General features: G+C 40.7%; 1 protein-coding gene across 14 annotated transcripts in view; it reads right to left on the reverse strand.

Moving 5' to 3' along the window:
* The window catches only part of LOC117763646 (pleckstrin homology domain-containing family A member 7-like), a 125,629-nt gene that overhangs the window by 21,039 nt on the left and 85,515 nt on the right, over window positions 1-19,075 (reverse strand). For 11 of the 14 annotated variants that reach the window (XM_034588933.1, XM_034588930.1, XM_034588940.1 and 8 more), the window contains 4 exons: window positions 16,299-16,403; window positions 13,634-13,706; window positions 9,093-9,193; window positions 1,298-1,479 (listed from right to left, as the gene is read on the reverse strand). In XM_034588933.1, coding sequence (XP_034444824.1) covers window positions 1,298-1,479; window positions 9,093-9,193; window positions 13,634-13,706; window positions 16,299-16,403 — 461 coding nt within the window. Of the gene's footprint in view, window positions 1-1,297; window positions 1,480-6,927; window positions 7,057-9,092; window positions 9,194-13,633; window positions 13,707-16,298; window positions 16,404-19,075 lie in introns of those variants that run through there. The other 3 variants (XM_034588945.1, XM_034588934.1, XM_034588943.1) reach the window with 2 other exon arrangements.

Consider the following 19,075-nt stretch of genomic DNA (forward strand, 5'->3'; position numbering starts at 1 on the left):
CATTAGCAGCTTTAAGGCCACAGATAAATCTCACAGGGCATCTTAAAGCAGGGCAGATGACAAGCAAATACTCATAGCCATGACTTGACTTCGAAAAGCGTTACTGAAATTCCCTATGACAAGAAGCACTTGGCTTTGAGAAATAATCCGGTGAAATTCAATGAGGCACACACTGAAATTTTAGTTTTAGAGAATGAACTCAATATCCTCAGGTGACAGGATACTACCTGCCAGCGGCTGGTGTGTGAAGATAGTCAATATATATGTATATTAGCACGATGGTGAAAGGTCTGTCCATGTTAGACACTGGTTAATGGAGCATGCAAGACAGTATCTTTCATATTTGAAGTAGTGTGTTGCCAGATAATCTATATGTATTAAAGACACATTCACATGTTGTAAAAGTAACGAAACTCTTGAAAGAGGAGTGCAACACTGATATTACTGTTATAGTTTCTTCAAACAAGAAAATGCCAAAAACTAAAATAAAAATTCCATCTAGTTACTGTCTTCAGCCTGTCACTCACTAACAACTTGTGTAGTCTTGAGGCATTTTCAAACAGTGAAAACGAGGTGGTGCAATATGCTGATGTCTGAGGCTGCCAGCAAATGATGGGACGTATTTGATCTGTGCCACCTCCCCTCGTCAACACATGAATTATACATAGGGGGAAGCCACTGCTCGTCTGAAAACAGCATTTCACAACATTGGAATATAGCTCTTTGAAAAAAAGCACATAAGCAAATGCCTTCACTCATATGCTGTAACATCAGGACCGACAGTGATTAAACAAACAGCAGTGGGATGTTTTCCAACCAGCATCATATAGAGACATATGGCAACACTTTCCTGAAGGCATGTTTATAGGATATAACAACTGCTTCTATCATATGCTTAGCATATTTGCTTTTTTATGGATTGTAAATTATGGGTGAAAAAGGATTTAAGTGCAGATAATTAAATATATTTACTCAACAAGTAATCTCAAAACTGTGATCTATAAAAATAAGCGAAAATAACCATGACATGAGTAAAAACTTGATCAATAAAGTTTAATGTCAATGTTTATTTAGGAGAAAATTTAACATTACACAAGGTTTGATTACCAGGTGATCTCTGGGAAATGTAGTACCACAATCACCAACGCACTACAATAATATCAAAAATGTACTGAGAGAAGATGTCAAATTTCATGTGGAGAAATTTGGGGGGCAATGAATGCTTGTAAGGTGTGTGTTCAGTTAATGTGTGTGTGTGTGTGTGTGTGTGTGTGTGTGTGTGTGCATGTCGCCCCACCTGATGAATGCATCGCTGTGGTTCTGCATCACTGCCGCCTGGTTCATGGCCATCAGCCAGGTGTTCATGTCCTCCTGGGTGTCAGCGCTGAAGTAATACGTCCGCATCCCAGTGTGCTCCGCCTGTGAGCCAATCACAGAGCTCTGCTTGTAAATGTACGAGCGCATACCAGTGTGGCTAGCCTATGGGAAGAGAGAAAAGGCTGGGTCAGTGTCAGGGTCGGAGCAAGGCCGAGAACTCGGCTGAGAGGCCGTTGCGTTAGACGAGCTGCAGCTTGGTTCAAAGAGACAGGGAGATGCCATGCCATCCGACGAGAGAAACATCAAGGGCCACATGAGCATCCACCAATACAGAAAGAGCCAGTGAAGAAAACCACACAATAGAAATACAGAGACAAAGAAATGCCAGCCACTTACGACCAACAAAGCCACAACGCTGGACCAATGACAGGAAAGATACTTTGGTACAATGGAGAATAGAAAAATATGAATGCCAGAAAGAAAAAAAGAACCCCCAACCCCAAAGTGTCCTCACAAACCTGTTTCTTCCTGCATGTACAGCTAGAAACCAACTGAGGACATATACATGGGCATCAACAGATAGACTTTAATTTATGCTTGCTATACTTCCTTTACAATATGTCTCACAAAATAATGTACAAACATGAATTACAATGGTGTGGAGGCAATGTGAAGTACGAGGCTGATTAGCTCCCACACCCTGACAACGTAATTGTGCTCTGTGATTTAACTGGCGAGCCCGTGACAGGCATATTCAAACTTAGGATGGATATTTCTTTGTATGCGCAGTAGGAAGGCTATTAGCTCGGTGATCTAACACGCTGTTGTTGTCAGGGTGTGACAGCCGAGAGCACATCTGCTCCAATTCATCATTGGAAAGGATTTAAAGACTCAGTGAGCAGAATATTTTTTAAAAAGTACCACACTGGAAATGTGTGATGTTGCAGAGCGAGACGCATGCTCAATAATCCTATAGGTTTATAATAATGTAATCCGTGGACCTGAAGTAGAATTTGTGTTATCTGGTCTTATAGGATGATGTTTAACGGCAGCATCTGCATCAATATTATTGAATGGGTTTTTTTAATCAAATTTCTATTTTTAAACCAAGTCTGAAATTCACTGTGAGACCTCACTTATCTGTTTTCAGTTAATTCTAACCTTAAGACTGCACCATTCAATATGTTGATTTTCACAATTGATAAAATAATGTGGTTTACTTTTAAGAGGTTGCTCTCATAGAAAATCTCTCAGAAAATTGGTATTCGACTAAATTCTACAGTGTTTTATAAACTCCACAAAGGAGGTTGTGTGTTTTCAATGCTGTCCATTTATTATTTGGTTGGTTTGTTCGATGGTAAACAAGATAGCACAAAAACAACTGTAATGGTTTCCATATAACTTGGTGGAAGAACGAGAGAATCCATTACATTTTGGTGTAAATCCAGGAAAGAGGTGCATTGATTTCTCAGGATATTGTTAATGGGTCTTCATTAATTATTATAAAAAATCGGGCACATTTAGAAAACTGATTGATGTGATAGTGTGTTCAGTTTGGTGCTACTTGAATTTAAGGGGACTGTTGGGCCCTGACGGAGGTGTGCACTCGACTGAGTGCCATTCTAGTTGTTTTGGTTTTCTGACCAGCAAACACTCATAAGTTTCCAGTCAGGCAGCTGTTATCAGCAAATGAATTGAGATAAACCTAGAGTACTTGACCTGCCAAGCACCAAACCTTCAAGATAGTGACTGTAGCTGGTGATGGTGGTGGCCATTTCACACAATTACTTTTTTCAGCGTCAGTTTTCTCTGAGAAATGATTTCATTCGTTAGCCAAAGTCCATGAGACGGAGTTCAAAAAGTGATTTAGTTTGTGTAGGTAGAGTGAGAGCAATACCAGCGATAACATAATTACTGCTCAAAATGGTTTATTTTCCTGCTGAAGTAAAATGAGAGCCGTTCTCCAAAAAGATTCTGGCTGCAGTGCATTTTGGTCTACAGAGACCACCATCAGTAGAGAATTCTTGTGTTACATATTTCTTCCTCAAAGTCCAACATATCTACTGTTTGATAGTTAATATACTCAGAAAATATATATCAATTAGCTGTGCAAAAAACTATATATATTACCTGATGCCAGTGAAAATTCTATTATGGCTTGCTAAGCACAGGGATGAGACAACACAACATCAAAGTAAGAAATTCAGGGAAGAGTGTGTCACTAATAGCTCTTTTCTATCCTTGATAAAGATGCCCTTGCTGTATAAGTAAGGTTGTTAGAGGCATTTTTAAAGCGAGTTGCTCTCCACTGAGCACAGCACCACTTTTTAAATGCCCTACTTTCTCCTTTCCTTCCCTCCTTCTTTCCGTCAGTGTTTCAGTGGCTGCAGGAGACGAACGAGAGAGCCAACTCAACAACAGATGCATGCAAATGAATAGTAATTAAACACAAAATCATCTCTACCCTAATTCATTCACCGAATAATGAATGTAGGATAATAAGTGTGTGAGTGTGTGTGTGTGTGGGGTATTGCGTTGAGATCCGCTGCGGCCGCAATGCGCTAATTTCTCTGTGATTTATTTATTTGGTTTATATTGTGATAAAATGAGTGTGACACCTCAGCGATTTGGCCTCTTGTCTGCACTGAGATGATAATAAGAAACACACCACATCCACTTGTGTCATTTAATTTGCACACTGAACAAGTTTATGAAAAATACAAACACAGACGTTTCTATCCCTGTTATTACAAACCAGCACAGGTACAGACATGCACACGAACAAACATCCCTCCTCCCAAGAGCTTGATACATCCACGTCCCCTCTGGAAGCCCTGCTGCTGAAACAATCTCATATCAATGGCTGCCACTGAGACCTAATAAAATTAGTTTAAAATCACAAGCTTGAATATGTACTTGACTCTGATCCTGGTACATGTTCCATTTGGAAGTTGATTGAACCACTTGCTTCAATCAGGTCCTGATAGCTACAGATGTTCTGCTACTAGCATCGAAAATGCCTCAGAAAATACAAAAAATACCATGTTGGGCATCAGCGAGTACGTGAATCTATGTACCGATCCGATACCACGTCTCACCCAGATGAAACTGCAAGTATCTTTTCAGGGAAATCACTTCTTCTTCGCTGTACTGCCACTGGCAAGTACTGTTTGTCGACTGGTAAAGAAGAAGTGATTTGCAGTAGTTTAGCTTTGGCCAGCGCGGCAAACTTTGGAAACCGCACTCGAACAACGTTATAAATTCGACAAAGATGGCCCCAAAGCACAAAACATAAACAACAAACTTGTCGAGTTCATTGTTCTGGACAACCAACCCCTGTTGGTACCTGGAAATGTGTTATTTCGATGTTTAATGAAACATTAAGATTTATGGTGCAGTGACGTTGGTGTTGCACTGCTGTTTTACTGTGAAAGATATAGACTAATGTATTTTTTCGAAACTGTAGTTGCATGTTTGACCTCATTGCTACTCAGAGGAAAACCAACAGATGTGAACAGATGTGAAAGTGAGCACATGGCTCAGTCACTGTCGGGCACAGAGATGTGTTTAGGTAGATCAGAGGACAGGAAACAGGCAGGGAAAGTATTTAGCTCATCTTAAAAAAACGAATGGTGGACGTGTCCGAAAACGCCCTAAAAATCGTGGGGAGAAGAATATCAGCATCCTCGGGAAGCAGCTGTCAAAACACGCCTGCTCACCACCAGCACTCTGACAGATGGCCTCTTATAGCCACAATGAGGCTGCCTGATGAGAGATGGAGAAATGCGCCGCTAGTCAGATGTTCAGGCACGTGCAGAGATATTGGTCTGCATGTGCACCACACACACACACACACACACACACACACACACACACACACACACACACACACACACACACACACACACACACACACACACACACACACACACACACACACACACACACACACACAGAGTCCAGGGGCATAGACACATTTCTGTGGTAATATGTTGAATAAACTGAATTCCGTCACTAATCTGAGTCACAGAATCTTTTACCAAAGCCTGAAACCCTGATTCCACATCCTACTCTCATGCTGACTTGCAGCGAGAAATGACTTCATTTTGCAAACAAGCCATGAATACACACTCATGCGACCTTCATCGCGCCACACAGACAGTTGAAAGCCCTGTTATTTCAATGCCAAATCACCAGCCTCTTATTTACAATATTTTAGTTACATCAGAGTAAACAGACACGCACACAATGGTGACAAAATGCAACACACACCACCAGCGGTCTAAAATAACACTGGAAGTCTCTGCCTCTCTTTTAGCAGGAATGCTGAGAGGGTCGTTCAGGTCTGAGAGTGCACGGCCGACACACCTACGCTCTGAATCATGCACAGCCAGCCTTTGTTTCGTCTCTGTGGTGTTTACGTGTGTGGGAGGTGGTGGCAGTCTTCAGGGTGTTTGTAATTATTGTTTGTTTTGTCCGCTATATTGTTAAATCATGCTTCAGGAAAAAAATACAATAAAGTCCAAATTTTCTTCCCTTCACCACAACTTGCCCTCTTCCCTTTCGTCCCCTCCGCCCCTTTTCTGTTATTCCTATCGCTTCCTCTCTTTATTTGACTTTTATTTTCCAGCCCTAATCACTTCCTTCCATTTTCTGTTCTCTCTCCCCTTCAGTTTGTTTCTACAACTAAAAAAATATCACTCACTTCTTGTACCCAGAAGGGTTTACAATAGTGCAAGCTCTTTTCCTGAGAACAGCCCCTGACACACGCACACACTCACACTTTGTCACACAGACACAAACACACACACACACTATTTAAAGAGTCATTGTGCTCATAGAGATAAGCCCCAGCAGCCAGAGCGCCACAAAGCTCCTGATAAGGTACATTCTCCAAAACCTCAAACTAAATTTACAATGAAAATCACCAATATAAGACAAAAAAAGCTTGCAGGCATTTCAGTTTGATATCCTGCCTGCTTTAGAGAAATATTCAGCATCATTACAGATTTCTTTATTCTTGCTGTATATAAGAAAATAAATCCCTACAGGAAGCTAGAATTTAAAAGGTTTCTCTACTTCTAAGTTCCTTAAAGCAGCAGCTGCTTCGGAAAGATTCAATATTCGAGTGACCGTGGGGTTTTATGCGCTACATTCACAGTGAAAGATCTCCTACAGCTTTTCAACATTATTTGTCTGCTCCTCATTTCTGAGTTCGGAATAACAACGTTTTTCTCCACGGCGTCGGAAACCTGCATGCTGCTACAGTAGATGTGACAGATGGAGGAGACGGTAAAAAAAAAACGATAAACCCAAAAACCAGAGAGGCCAAAAAAATACAATGATTCATATTGTGATAACAAGGATGGAAAGAGGGAGAGAGAGAGAGAGAAAGAGGGGGGATAAAAAAACAAAAGACAACAAAACAACACAACCACATCAGCCAAAATGACAAGTTATTCTCAGGACATGCATCAAAAACCAAACAGAAATATACAAGGCAGGTGTATATTCTGTCATGTTTGGACCCAACAAAGCCACACCAACGGTAGACGACAAGGATATATAAGGTTTACATCTAAAGAGAGAGCACAGGAGAGCGTAGAGTACCTATTTATGGGAGGACTGTCACTGGATGACACGACACACTCACAGCGAGGGAGGGAAGTCCCGGTCGAGCAGCCAACCAATGAGAACAAGAGAGGGGAGAGGATGTGGTGAATAGGGGACGGAGGGACTGGGTGGGAGGCTGTCGAAGCTCGGAGATTTGTCGGCTCGGGAGTTGTTTGGTTTGATAGTCAGGAGGTGCAGCATTCACGCACTTTAACACCAGTCAAATACCCACCATCGGCCCACATGGGTGACTAACTGTTGACTTGCTGGTGTGGGGTCACTGAGCAGCACTTTAAATCCTAATAAAAGTTTATTTTCATATCACATGATATGAATATAATATCTCATATCACGTGAAAAAAAACTGGAAGCAAATTACATTTAAGGGATTAGGATTCAATACAGCTGCCACTTTATGCACCAAGTCCACTGGGCGATACCGATTTGTCCAGTTCGAAGTGAGAAAATGGAGGTGAGTGAATTTTACACACATTGTAATATTCACACATGAAGTGAGCCTTCTTTTAAAGACCTTTAAAGGAGTGGGAAGTTAGGGGATCTCTGTCTCGCTCACAGATAAACATGAACAGGACTAGTGTGCTGCAAATATTCAACGTTTGACTTTTTGCTCCCAGGATTCTTTCTTCCATATTTAGGCGAAGCCAAAAAGTTAGATTGAGCTTGTTGACTCACTTAAAACAAAACAAAAAAGGTCTGTGTAAGTGGGACATAAACTGTTTTTTAAAAGCATGAGTGAAGTTGAGGCCTACAGTAGAGACTGTGGACATGTGTGCGCGGTATGCACACTAAGTCTGCCTCTTAACTTCACACGTTTCAGGCTCAACTCAGAGAGACCTGTGCCTGGGGGATTGGAAAGGCTTCATGCCATTCCAGAGGATATTGTCTGTCTCAATAAAGACACTGACAGACAGGCAGTAGTAATAGACATCACTACAACAGGTGGTGAGTGCTGCGGAGTGCTCAGAGCACGATTGTAGGAGGATATCTGATTTAACTGTCATTTTAAACTCATTATATTTCTGTTTTTATTGTAATATCCTCTTTGATTTTACCATGACAGCCTCATCATGAAACAATTATAATTATACAATTGGGGTCATCAGGAATACAAAATCAAATACGTAATTTGACAGGTCATTTTGACCTTAAGACATTTTCCTGCTTAGTGTCATTACAGTGAGGCTCCAAGACACAAGTGTGTGAAACTCCAGTTCAACAGACAAGCCTTAAACCATTCTTGGTACCATGTACCCAATGTATCTGTAATGCTTCATAGTCATTCAGGTCATGGTATCTTCAGGAGTTGTACATGTGTACATATTGTAGGTAATTGGACACAAGCAAGTCCAGTTGCCGGTGTAAACATGTACAATCCTGAAAACACTTTCCCACTGGTCTCAGGCTCTTGGCCCTCCCTATATCTCTAGGGGAAATGGCAGCATGCCACGGAACCTGCTTGTCGTCATACAGCAGGTGCTACTGTAGCATTCTATGGTAAAGGCAGAACCAGTCTTAGTTGGAGAGGAATGTATCTTACTTCTAATGAACTTCTCCGTCATTAATTATACAAACCACTCTCATTAAAAGGGCTTTTAATAGCAGGAGAGGTATTCATTATTAGTGTGTGTGTCTGAAGTGGGAATAAAACCTAACTTTGAGATTGTCAGTGAATTATTTAGAATATTTTCCAAGTCTCCTCAAGCTGGAATTCAGTCAGTGATCAATGTCAACAGCATCAGGTCATCTCTGAAGTCTGGCATGCATCAGTTTCACTTGTAGAAGAATCCAGTGCAACGCATTTATGTTTTAGTCACATTAACCTTAACAGAATTATTTTTTATCCCGTCAAGTTAAAAAAAAAAATATATATAGTCTTATTTTAAATTCTAGATTAAATTGTATGTATTGCTTGGTTATGGACTTATGGCAAAGTCAATTCTAAACAAATACATAAAACCCTTTCAAATTCAAAGATTTGTCCTGCATTTATTTGTTTCAGAAGGAATCATCCCTTGTGTTGGTGTTCTTTTTTTTTTACATATATAATTCAAAACTACACCGAACCAATGAAATAACATCAGAGAAAGCACTTTAACAACACAAGACAACACAGAGAATCTGTGGAACAAAAAGAGGCGTACCTTAAAGGCATACTTGCGACTGATGTGGTCCTCGGGTCCCACGGATGAAATGACATAGCTGGGCAGAGGAATACTGCCCAAGACCGATTCCTCTCTGCTGTCTGGAGAGAGAGAAAGAGAGAGATGGTGGGAGGTGTAAGGGGGGGAAAGGGAGGGAAAGAGTTGATTATCAGGGTGAGGAAGGTGAGAAAAGGAACAGATGAGATATGGAGGAAAGAAGGCAGTAAAGGGATAAACATCACTCGTCACCCACTAATTTCATCACTGGCTGCCACCAGTATCATAACACTCACATGCTGTCATTCGCACCACCGTGTTGTGCCAAGCAGTAAATGACCACTCAGGAATCTCAGTGCCACAGAGCTGAAGCCTGCCTGCTCTGTCTGGCAGCGCGCCACCATTCCTCTGTGCTGTCCCATCCACTTCAAAAGCTGGAAAAACATTTGTTCTTCCATATTTGTACGGACCCTCAACTTTTACCTCAACGTCTTAACTCTAAAATAACCCTTGAATGTTCTCACTTTCCACAAACATCCTCTCGCTCAAGGTCTAAAACTAAAATTGGTCTTTACAAAGAGAGGAGCAACGTGCCATTACAGTAGGTCCTAGGTTAATTAAATCATGCGTCTATATATAAAGATCTTCTGAGTGTTTGTTTTTCGTCTGAACATTGTGGCAGCTCTCTAGAATGTGCACGTGCATGTCTGTGTTTCTGTGAGCATGCAGTGATAACTGCATCGTAAAATGTGGCACTGGTCTGACGAAATGTGTGTGCGACTGTGCGGCATCTGTGCCTGTATGTGTGTTTGGGTTAAGAGGTGATAAGGCGGCACTGTGGATAAAAGGGGCAAATGGTTAAAAATAATTCAAGGACCTTTAGAGGAGACATTCCCTAAATGGTGGGGCGAGACGTTGAGGCCTGTCTATCTGCTGAGCTCTGTGTGTCTCACTCACACGTACACTGAGCAGACCAGACTGTGACAAGTGGAGTTAGATTAAATCCAAACAGCACAACAATGGTAGACCCTGCCACTTAACCCAAAGAAAAGACCATATCCAGGAATTTAGAAATATTGAGATTATAACTCAAAATTTCCAAACTCTTGTTTAGATGATCATCAGAACTGAGATCACAAGCATATGTGAGAAACTCCTTTAAACTCTTGTAATCGATGCAATAGATCTCCTCTGCCAACCGTGAAATGACAGCAGTCATCTTTAGGGGCAAAAGATAGTCCATAAAATGTCCCCTTTAAGTTATTTTTTTACCAATAAAAGGCTCAAATTGTTATTCTGTCTTTGCTAAGAGTCTGGCAGCATTACACTTGTCTCACTCAACGGGGAGTCTCACTCTCAAGTTTTGTGAAACTTGGGTTGTTGCAGGAAGACGGAGGTGGAAACGTGAGAGAGAGTTAAACAGAGGAGTTCTGATTTTACTGAGAGTAACTAATATGGCTGGATCCTTTTCTGATACCGATGAAGCATTTGACTTCAATGGCCGTTCCTACTTATTTGAGCCAGAGTAAATTAACGAAGAGCTCCTACAAATTGAAGAGCGAACAAGGAGAGAGACAGGCAACAAGCAGAGGAGGAACAACAAGCTGCCGCAGAGGTGTGAGTGTGACTTCTTGTTGAGCGAGACATGGGTAAGATTGCCAGACTGTAAGGAAATACCCATTTTCAGCCAACTAATATTTCAGCCATTTATTGGTGAAAAAAAAGTACTTTAATGGATATTTCATGGGGTGTTGCAGATGCCCCATACGATTACATTCTAGCCAATGTCTCCGTGTTGCAGCTTCTGGCAGAGACAATCTGATAAATTAAATTATTAAGACAGGGTCCAGGCGGAAAAAAATACCCTAATTCCCCTTTCAGATCTTCACATTTGAGGAGAATATGTGGCAATTTGATCTAATGAAATGCCTGCGACTTCAATTTCAGCCAATCAACAGTACACATTCAGCTCTTATTGCTCAGATTCAATCAACTGTTCTTCCTGATACCCTCATTCTCATATTTCGTTCCTTCTTTTACGTGTGTTGTCTGACGAATGAAATAATGGAATTAGTTTTTAAAAATGAAATGGGTAAGTTTGTGATTAAGGTCGATTCAATAAACCAAATTTCAAGGGAAAACAGAAAACATCGGACATTGAAGGCAACAGAATAGCAAGAGGAGATCGGGTTGTTTGTCTAACAACATGACGTGACGAAAGGGGATAAGTGGTGCTGCAAGACAGATCGAAAGTCCTCCTGTTGAGAGCAGAAACCTTTGAAATACAAGATAAGAAAAATCAGAGCATTGATTTCGTCCTCCTGTCAAGGTGAGGAGGTTGACGAGTTTGTCCTAAAAGGTCCAGTTAGGAAGATGGATATGAAAAAGAACAGGGAGGCAGGTAAACACAGTCAGAGAATGGAGAGGGATGCCGATGGATCGTGTGTGAGTGAGCATGTGAATCTGTCCATGTGTTTCAGCTGTAACCCACTGAGAGCAAGATCCGACAAACTCCTTGGTCAGCTGCAGTTCACTCTATCAAAACCTGTTTTCAATACACTTACACATATTTGCGTTCACTATAGACAAACATTTAAATTCAATTTTATTTGCATAGCACCAAATCATGACACTTTACATTTTACGGTCAATATCTTAAAGTTATAGAGGAACCCAACAGTTCCCTCAATGAGCTGGTAGTGCGTACTATATTTTGTTAAGGGGGTCACTGACCAGCTTTGTTGAGAACTTTCGACACTTTTTCATGTGCAAGTGTGGTTGGCTCCGTTGTCATGGGGATGCTTGAGTTGTCACCATTCAGGCTGGATTTATAGTCATATGTAAGGGTGTCAGTGCGTATCTGTGCAGCTGTTGAGGATACATCGCAGCTGGCATGCACTTCCTCACTGATCTATGCTCACAGCTACAATATGTCCCGCTGCCTTCGGAGTTTGTGATGCTTCCACTTTTTCATGTTGCAGCCACAACTGGCTGTGTGACCATGGCAACCGCACGCACCACGACCCCACAGTGAGGCAAACGATAAAGGAGCTGGTTTACACATCTTCACCAGCAGAGAACAAACAGATCAGAGAAGAGAAACCGAGTTGGTGCAACATCACTTTCAAAGTCTGATTATCAGCCCTGGGGGAATAAATAACATCCATGACGCAAAACTATAGTAACACATATTTACCACTTTCAGAAATCTGTCTGTCTGTCTGTCCAGATGTATGTGGAAGGCATATCTCGAGGACTGCTCACGTTATCAACTATACACTTGGCATGTGTATTGTTAAGGGCCCACGGAAGTAAAGTGTGGAACACATCATTATAAGTGACGTTGATCAGAACAACAGCATGTTTACTACACCTGGCACATTCACAGCAACAGCAACAACATTTCAGGGTTCTGTGTACTGAGACGAGCTTCACTGAAATTTGAATAAACAGATAAACAGCTCTTTGTGCAGCAGCATTTTCAAACTAAAACAATCTCTGTCCATGCGAGCATTTTGGCTCATATCAGTTTTAATCCCCGTCCATACTAACATGCCTTAAATTCAGGTACAGTGGACACAGAAATTGCTCGAATAACAGCTCGTCTCCTACGCATGTAAGCAGTTGTATTATTGTACAATACAGAATTTAACTGCACAACAGCTGTTAGCAAAGACAACAGGGTCAAGTTTGAAATTGATTATCAATGTTACGTTTTACACTAGTAGCCGAGGCTAATGCTGTTGTTTTCTTCCAGAAGGGGGTCATGTGATAGGAGGCTGACCAATCAGCGAAGGCTTCGTTATGACTCAAAAGACTCAATCAGCAAGTAGTTGTGAGTGTGTCATCGTTTCTAAACATCTCCGTTTCTACCTGCCTCTGAGTTTTAGAAAACCTAATCCAATTAGGCATGTTTAGAATAGGTACTGAACAAGTATAATATCAATAACCATTTCCTCTATTATATACAACAGTCTGCTCTATTAGCTATGTTATGAGATTATACTTAATGGATAGCAGTAACCTGTGGTGTACAGGTTAGTTAAAATCGGAGGTATCCAGGAACTGTGCAAGTTTCTGTAGTTGTCCCTTCTTTTCTCTGTGATTGTTGTTCTGTATCACAGTGAATGAATACATGTGTATAGTGGGAATACAAGGGAATAGACTCCTATTCAGAGATTACTAAATCAGAAGTTACCTGGATGTAATGGGATGTGATCCAGCGGCTGAGGGAAACTTCATGCACTGATGAGGACATGAAGTAGAAAGACCCAGAAAAGGCTTATAGGTCGGCACTAATTTAAGAGTTTATTCAGTTCTAATGTCAAAATGGACTTTACTGCTCATATCTTGAACTGTATTATATTTTATAGGCGAGTCTGTCATTTTGTCTTTGCCTAAATGAATAGTTGTGTGTGGGCGGGGGCGAGAAGAGAGAAAAATAAACAGACAGGCGGTGGAGGTCATAGTGACTGAGAATATAAATCATTTTCTCACACATGTTAGGTCCAGACAATATTAGGAAAAGAAGACCTTTGACTCACCTTTGTAATAGAACAGACAGAAGTCAGCCAAGACGAACCACTTCCTCTTCCAAAGACGCATCCCAGAGCTGTCCTGCAGAGAGAGAGAGAGAAAGAGGGGGGGGGGGGGTGAAAAGTGTAAGTAATGAACGAATGAATAATGAGATGGAAAGTAGCACAGATTGGCGAGATAACGAGCAAAGACGAGACAGAAATCATGCACAGGAAAAGAGAGGGAATAATGAGAATGATGAAGAGAGAGTTTGGAGAATAAAGAGACAGAAAGGGGGTAGCGAGGGACGGCAGCCGCAGTGAGCAAACAGGGGTAATGAAAGCAAAAGTGAGGTGTACAGGGATAAAGAGGGTGAACAGGACAGAGATCAGGGATGGGGAGGGATCATTTGTCCTCGTTCTGTGGCTCGCTGGGCCTGACTCGGCTGCTTTACTGCCTGCTTTGTCTTTAATGTTCTCTGGCTCATAATGGTGGCGTCAGAGGAGCAGAGGAGATACAGACGGGATGAAATCACCTCAAACACAGATCTGAACTCGCTCTTTGGCTCGAGATGTATGCAGCCACGTTACCCAGTGTGTTTGTGTGGGGATGAGAGAGAGCAAATGGCTTTTGGTCCTGATAGTGTGCACATGTATGTGTATAACTGTTTGTGATCATTTGTGTACACGCATATGCTTATGTCCACAAAAAATTGTGTGTGTGTCTTTTTGTTACCTCTTTAGGACATTTTCAAGTGTAAACACTGATCTTGTAAGGTCCAGTTATAATAATAATAATAAAACAAAGCACCTTTCATACATAAAATGCACTTCTAAGTGCTTTACAAAGACATGAAATAAGATACATCAATAAGAACACGTTAGCTATAAAACAAAGACTTGGGATTTTTTTTTTAAACATAAAACTAGCAAAAGGTACAAAAAGTAGTTTAAAAAATATCTGACCTCAGTAGAACATGGCCCAGTCCTAATGAGGCTAAACTTTGTTTCTGGGCTCCTGGTTAAGGATAGATGTAAGATATGAATTGCAGTTTGGTTAAGATTTGGGTTAGGCAGGAATAACCGCACAAACCTGTGTGTGTGTGTGTGTGTGTGTGTGTGTGTGTGTGTGTGTGTGGGTGTGGGTGTGTGTGTGTGTGTGTGCGCGTGCACGTGCGTGCGTGTGGGGGGGGGGGGGGTGCGTGTGTGTGTGTGGGTGTGTGTGTGTGTGTGTGTGTGTGTGTGTGTGTGTGTGCGCGGGTGTGGGTGTATGCCTCACCATGTGGTCATTAAAATACAACAGAAACATCACTTATTATTTGTCTAGTTATGGAGGCCAGGCGCTTTCCAGTGGGACGATGCCAACAAAAGATATTTTGAGTATGACTTAAAATAAACACAGAGTCTCCAGTAATAGCCTGTTTGTGATCAACAGCAGGTGCTCTATACTGCCAGAGCACAAACAAATAAATAAATAAATGAATGAATATAGCCTGAAATAATGAAACAAGGCCATTGGAGGAAATGTTGCTAGGACTCATCCTGTCCTGGTGCTGGGTAAGAGGCAAACTAACAGGCCTGACAGTCGGTCACTAATGTCCAGAGGAAGGTACCTGTCCAATCCCCTGACATTACATGGTAATAATGACATAACATGGTATAAATGACTGATTTTGTTGCCACATGAATAAATAATGAATTATATGAATGTCCCGATTAGCTAGTGGACTGAAAATATTATAATACTCTTTTCACTCATCCCGGCTCCATTTCTCTTGTGTAAAATCATCAATACATCAATCATGAATACCTTGTTTATTGAATAACTGGTTTAACAAAACACACTGGAAGATGTCAGCCTTGGACTTTTGAAGGTTATGACGGGGATTTTTCACCATCTGGCATATCACAGAACACATTATATATATTTTGAGACAGTATCCATCATCACCATTTCTAGCAAGAAAAGTAGTTTAATAGTTCTGGCAGAAAAAGGTTATATGTTTTTAAAAAGACACTGAATCTCTGCATCTATATTTTAAGATTACATATGTATTGCAATATTGATTATATATATGTTTAGATCAAATATAATCTGAAGGTCAAAATTATATTTTAAAGTTTTGCCCAATCAATGAAAAAAGCTCTTTATACACCATAATGCATGTTAGTTGTTTTAGTGTATTTTTACCCAGGATTCCCTGTAAAGTAGTATTAATACTGAGTGGATTATTCTGGTCATATTAAATGAAGTAAAAAGAAAAGTTAAAGATTTTTATAAGACATTTAGAAAACAATACCTTGAGTGTTCCTATCATTCCATCCATACATTATCAATGTTGCTTATCCTGTTAGAGCCAATGTTTTCCTACCATTTTCATTCTAAACCATTCATCTATTACGTTAATACTGTTGCATATCTGTCTATACTATGATGTTTGTGTAAATTTTCGTTTTTGTTTTTGAGACAATCAGCTAGCCAGGAGTCAATTCAGCTATGACCTGCTAACACACCACACGTCTACAAGCTGCCATGTGCATTCCCTGTTGAAACACTAAATTTGATTATGTTTGTGACCGTTTTTGAGGAATTAAAAATTATAGTTTTTGCATGAGCAGCTGTTATTCAAATCTTAATTTTTGGAATATGGTAAAGAGAAAGGAGCATGTTGCTAGTGTGTGTGTGCGTCCTCACCTGTTTGTACAACCATCCTCGGACCACCACAGGTACATTGGGATTCCTCTTAATGGCCTGCTCTCTCTTCCCAAAGCTGTGCACCTTGCCACTGGCCCGGGAGCCCTGCACACACAAACAGACAGAGGGTTTTCATGGGATGTAAGAAGACACAATCAAAGGCCACAGTAATGACTGTGAGTAGCACATAATGTTGTAGATCTCTTGGCCATGTCATGGATCACACATGTGCAGGCGTTGACCAAATTCAATTTGTTATCCATCAGCCGTTATGTGCTATATATGTCATTTTCTTAACTAATCAGCTAAATAAAAAATTTGCTCAGTAAGTTTTTACACAAAATTTGTTGAGAAGCAAAGGTGTGTGGCTACTTGTCATATCTCGTTGTTAGAATTAGAGTGTCAATGCTTTACCAAACTGATGGTACATTTGAACAGTTCTGGTGATGAAGGTGACAGTTCTCTCTGTCACAGTCCTCAGTTTTACTTACAATGTACTCCTTGTTTTCGGCGCCAGTTGTTACATAATTACAGACATTATTGGAGGACAGTCAATGTTCCACTTGACCTCAGTGACAGTGTCAGCCATTGCCGCTGTGAGACTGTTACAGCTTCCACATGTAGGAGTTAAGAAAAGTGGCCTTGTGACCTCAGGATCGCTGGTTCAACTCCTGCTGAAGAGTTTAGGCTGGGAATCTGAACTGCTTCCAGCGAAGGCAGTAACTCAGGCTTCACTTTCAGCAGGAACACACTCTGTTAGTATGAATCTATCTAACCTAATTAAAAGCTTGACAATAATTGTAAAAAATGAAATGTTCCATCCCAAAAATAGCCCTTATGTGTTCTAACGTCTACAGTGCATTCCTCAATAATTGTTTTTTGCTCTTGAGAATCACTAGTGCAAATCAAATGTCTTTTATCAATCTTCAGTTTATTATTTAAGCCAGGGTCAGGAAACCAATTCCTGTGATTAATTTATTTACCTACTTATCCTGGATCACAGGGATCCATCCCAGCTCACACTGGGTGAGAGCAGGGCCGGATTAACAAACTTTGGGGGGCCCAGGCAAACTCATGCTGCCCTAGTTTATCCAACAGTTACTCTTATTTTGTGTATTTTGTATGATTTGTATTTGGTATTAAGTAAAAATGTAAGCATTATAATACATCATGTAATACAGGCTTTAATGAAAGAACAAGATTATACATCACAACTCTGAAATAATGTGGGTGCTAACTTAAGACTGTGAAGCATTTGCTGAGCAGCTGTAACATTGAATTCTGTTGATGACTGAGTGGCAAAGAGTACAGAACTATTATAAGAGGAAGAAACAAGACCAGGAAAAGATAGGAAGGTCAGATGAAAAGACTTTACTTTTCATTTTACTGTGAAAATTGGTGTGATGCTTATGGATGATTTGACGAAATGAAAAATATAGCACCCCAAGCAGAGAGGAAAAACTAAGCTTCACTGCAAACTTCACATAGAAACCACGCTGGATTTGAACTGCAGTGCTCAAGTTGTAGTCCGACTGAAAAGTTCTGAACAACAGATATGTGCCTGAAGATGGACAGACTACATCTCCACTCAGAATGTGCGATACATCTAAAATCCCACGTACCAACAGAGGTCAAAAGCCTCTTCCAAAGTGCAAGTTTGGGGTTTGCACTCAACTGCATTTCTGTGGTTCTCATCTATAGGCTCACTTCATACCGTTTGACATGATTCCTCTGTCGATGGCAGGGTTAGAGGCATTTGAGTCCATTGATTTACAAAGTATGGTTTTCTGATCCCAGAGACTTTTGATACGCAAAACAGATGTTTCACCTCTTTTAGGTGCAAGCTCCTTGTTTTGTCTTGGTTGGTCTGACTTTTGTTCAGAGTCACCCTGTTCTGTGTCATATTCATTCACTTCATGCTAATTTCTTGACTGCATCTGTGTTGTGTGGAAAAACGCTCTGTCCAAATGACAATATTGCCGTAAAGAGTGAGATTGTGGCACAATTAAATAAACAATAGAGCATATATGAAAGGATAGACACTTTTGATTAATTACATATATATTATATCTACCAGCTCTGACCTCTGCTGAAAGTTGTTGAATTGAACAATTTTTCATCTGGCACCAATGATGCAATGGAAAACTAACCTGGAAATGCAATATTTTATTTTGTATAACACATGTATTCATCTCTACTCTCCCTTGACTAAGGACAACCAGATTCCTGGCCCATCTCCTATGAACTCGAGTAATTCATTCTACAAAGAAAATGTAGAAAAAGGACTAGTAAGTTTCGACTAAATCATTACAAAAAAGGCAAATTATAATGTTAGAAGCCACCTGAGCATCTTGACTTAACCTGTCCAGCTGAGGTCTATTAATAGAGTTTAACTGTGTGGTTGCATTTCCTGCTGTTCTCTATTTAACTATAATGATGTCAACTGTATGTACAACATCTGAGGAAATGACAGTGATTCACTCAGCAAGCCATGACATTCTTGCTTTATTATTGTGTTAGTGTGTGTGCGGCTGCTCCACAAGCTGGCAAACGTACTTATATACACTGTTCACATATTCATGAAATCACATTACACCATTGCATATTCTGAAACCTCGGAAGAAAGACTACTCCCCCCCTGGCACTGACCACACACACACACACACACACACACACACACACACACACACACACACACACACACACACACACACACACACACACACACACACACACACACACACACACACACACCAGCCCCAACCCTGTTATTATAA

Source organism: Hippoglossus hippoglossus, chromosome 6 (assembly GCF_009819705.1).
Source record: "Hippoglossus hippoglossus isolate fHipHip1 chromosome 6, fHipHip1.pri, whole genome shotgun sequence".
Taxonomy (NCBI): Eukaryota; Metazoa; Chordata; class Actinopteri; order Pleuronectiformes; family Pleuronectidae; genus Hippoglossus; species Hippoglossus hippoglossus.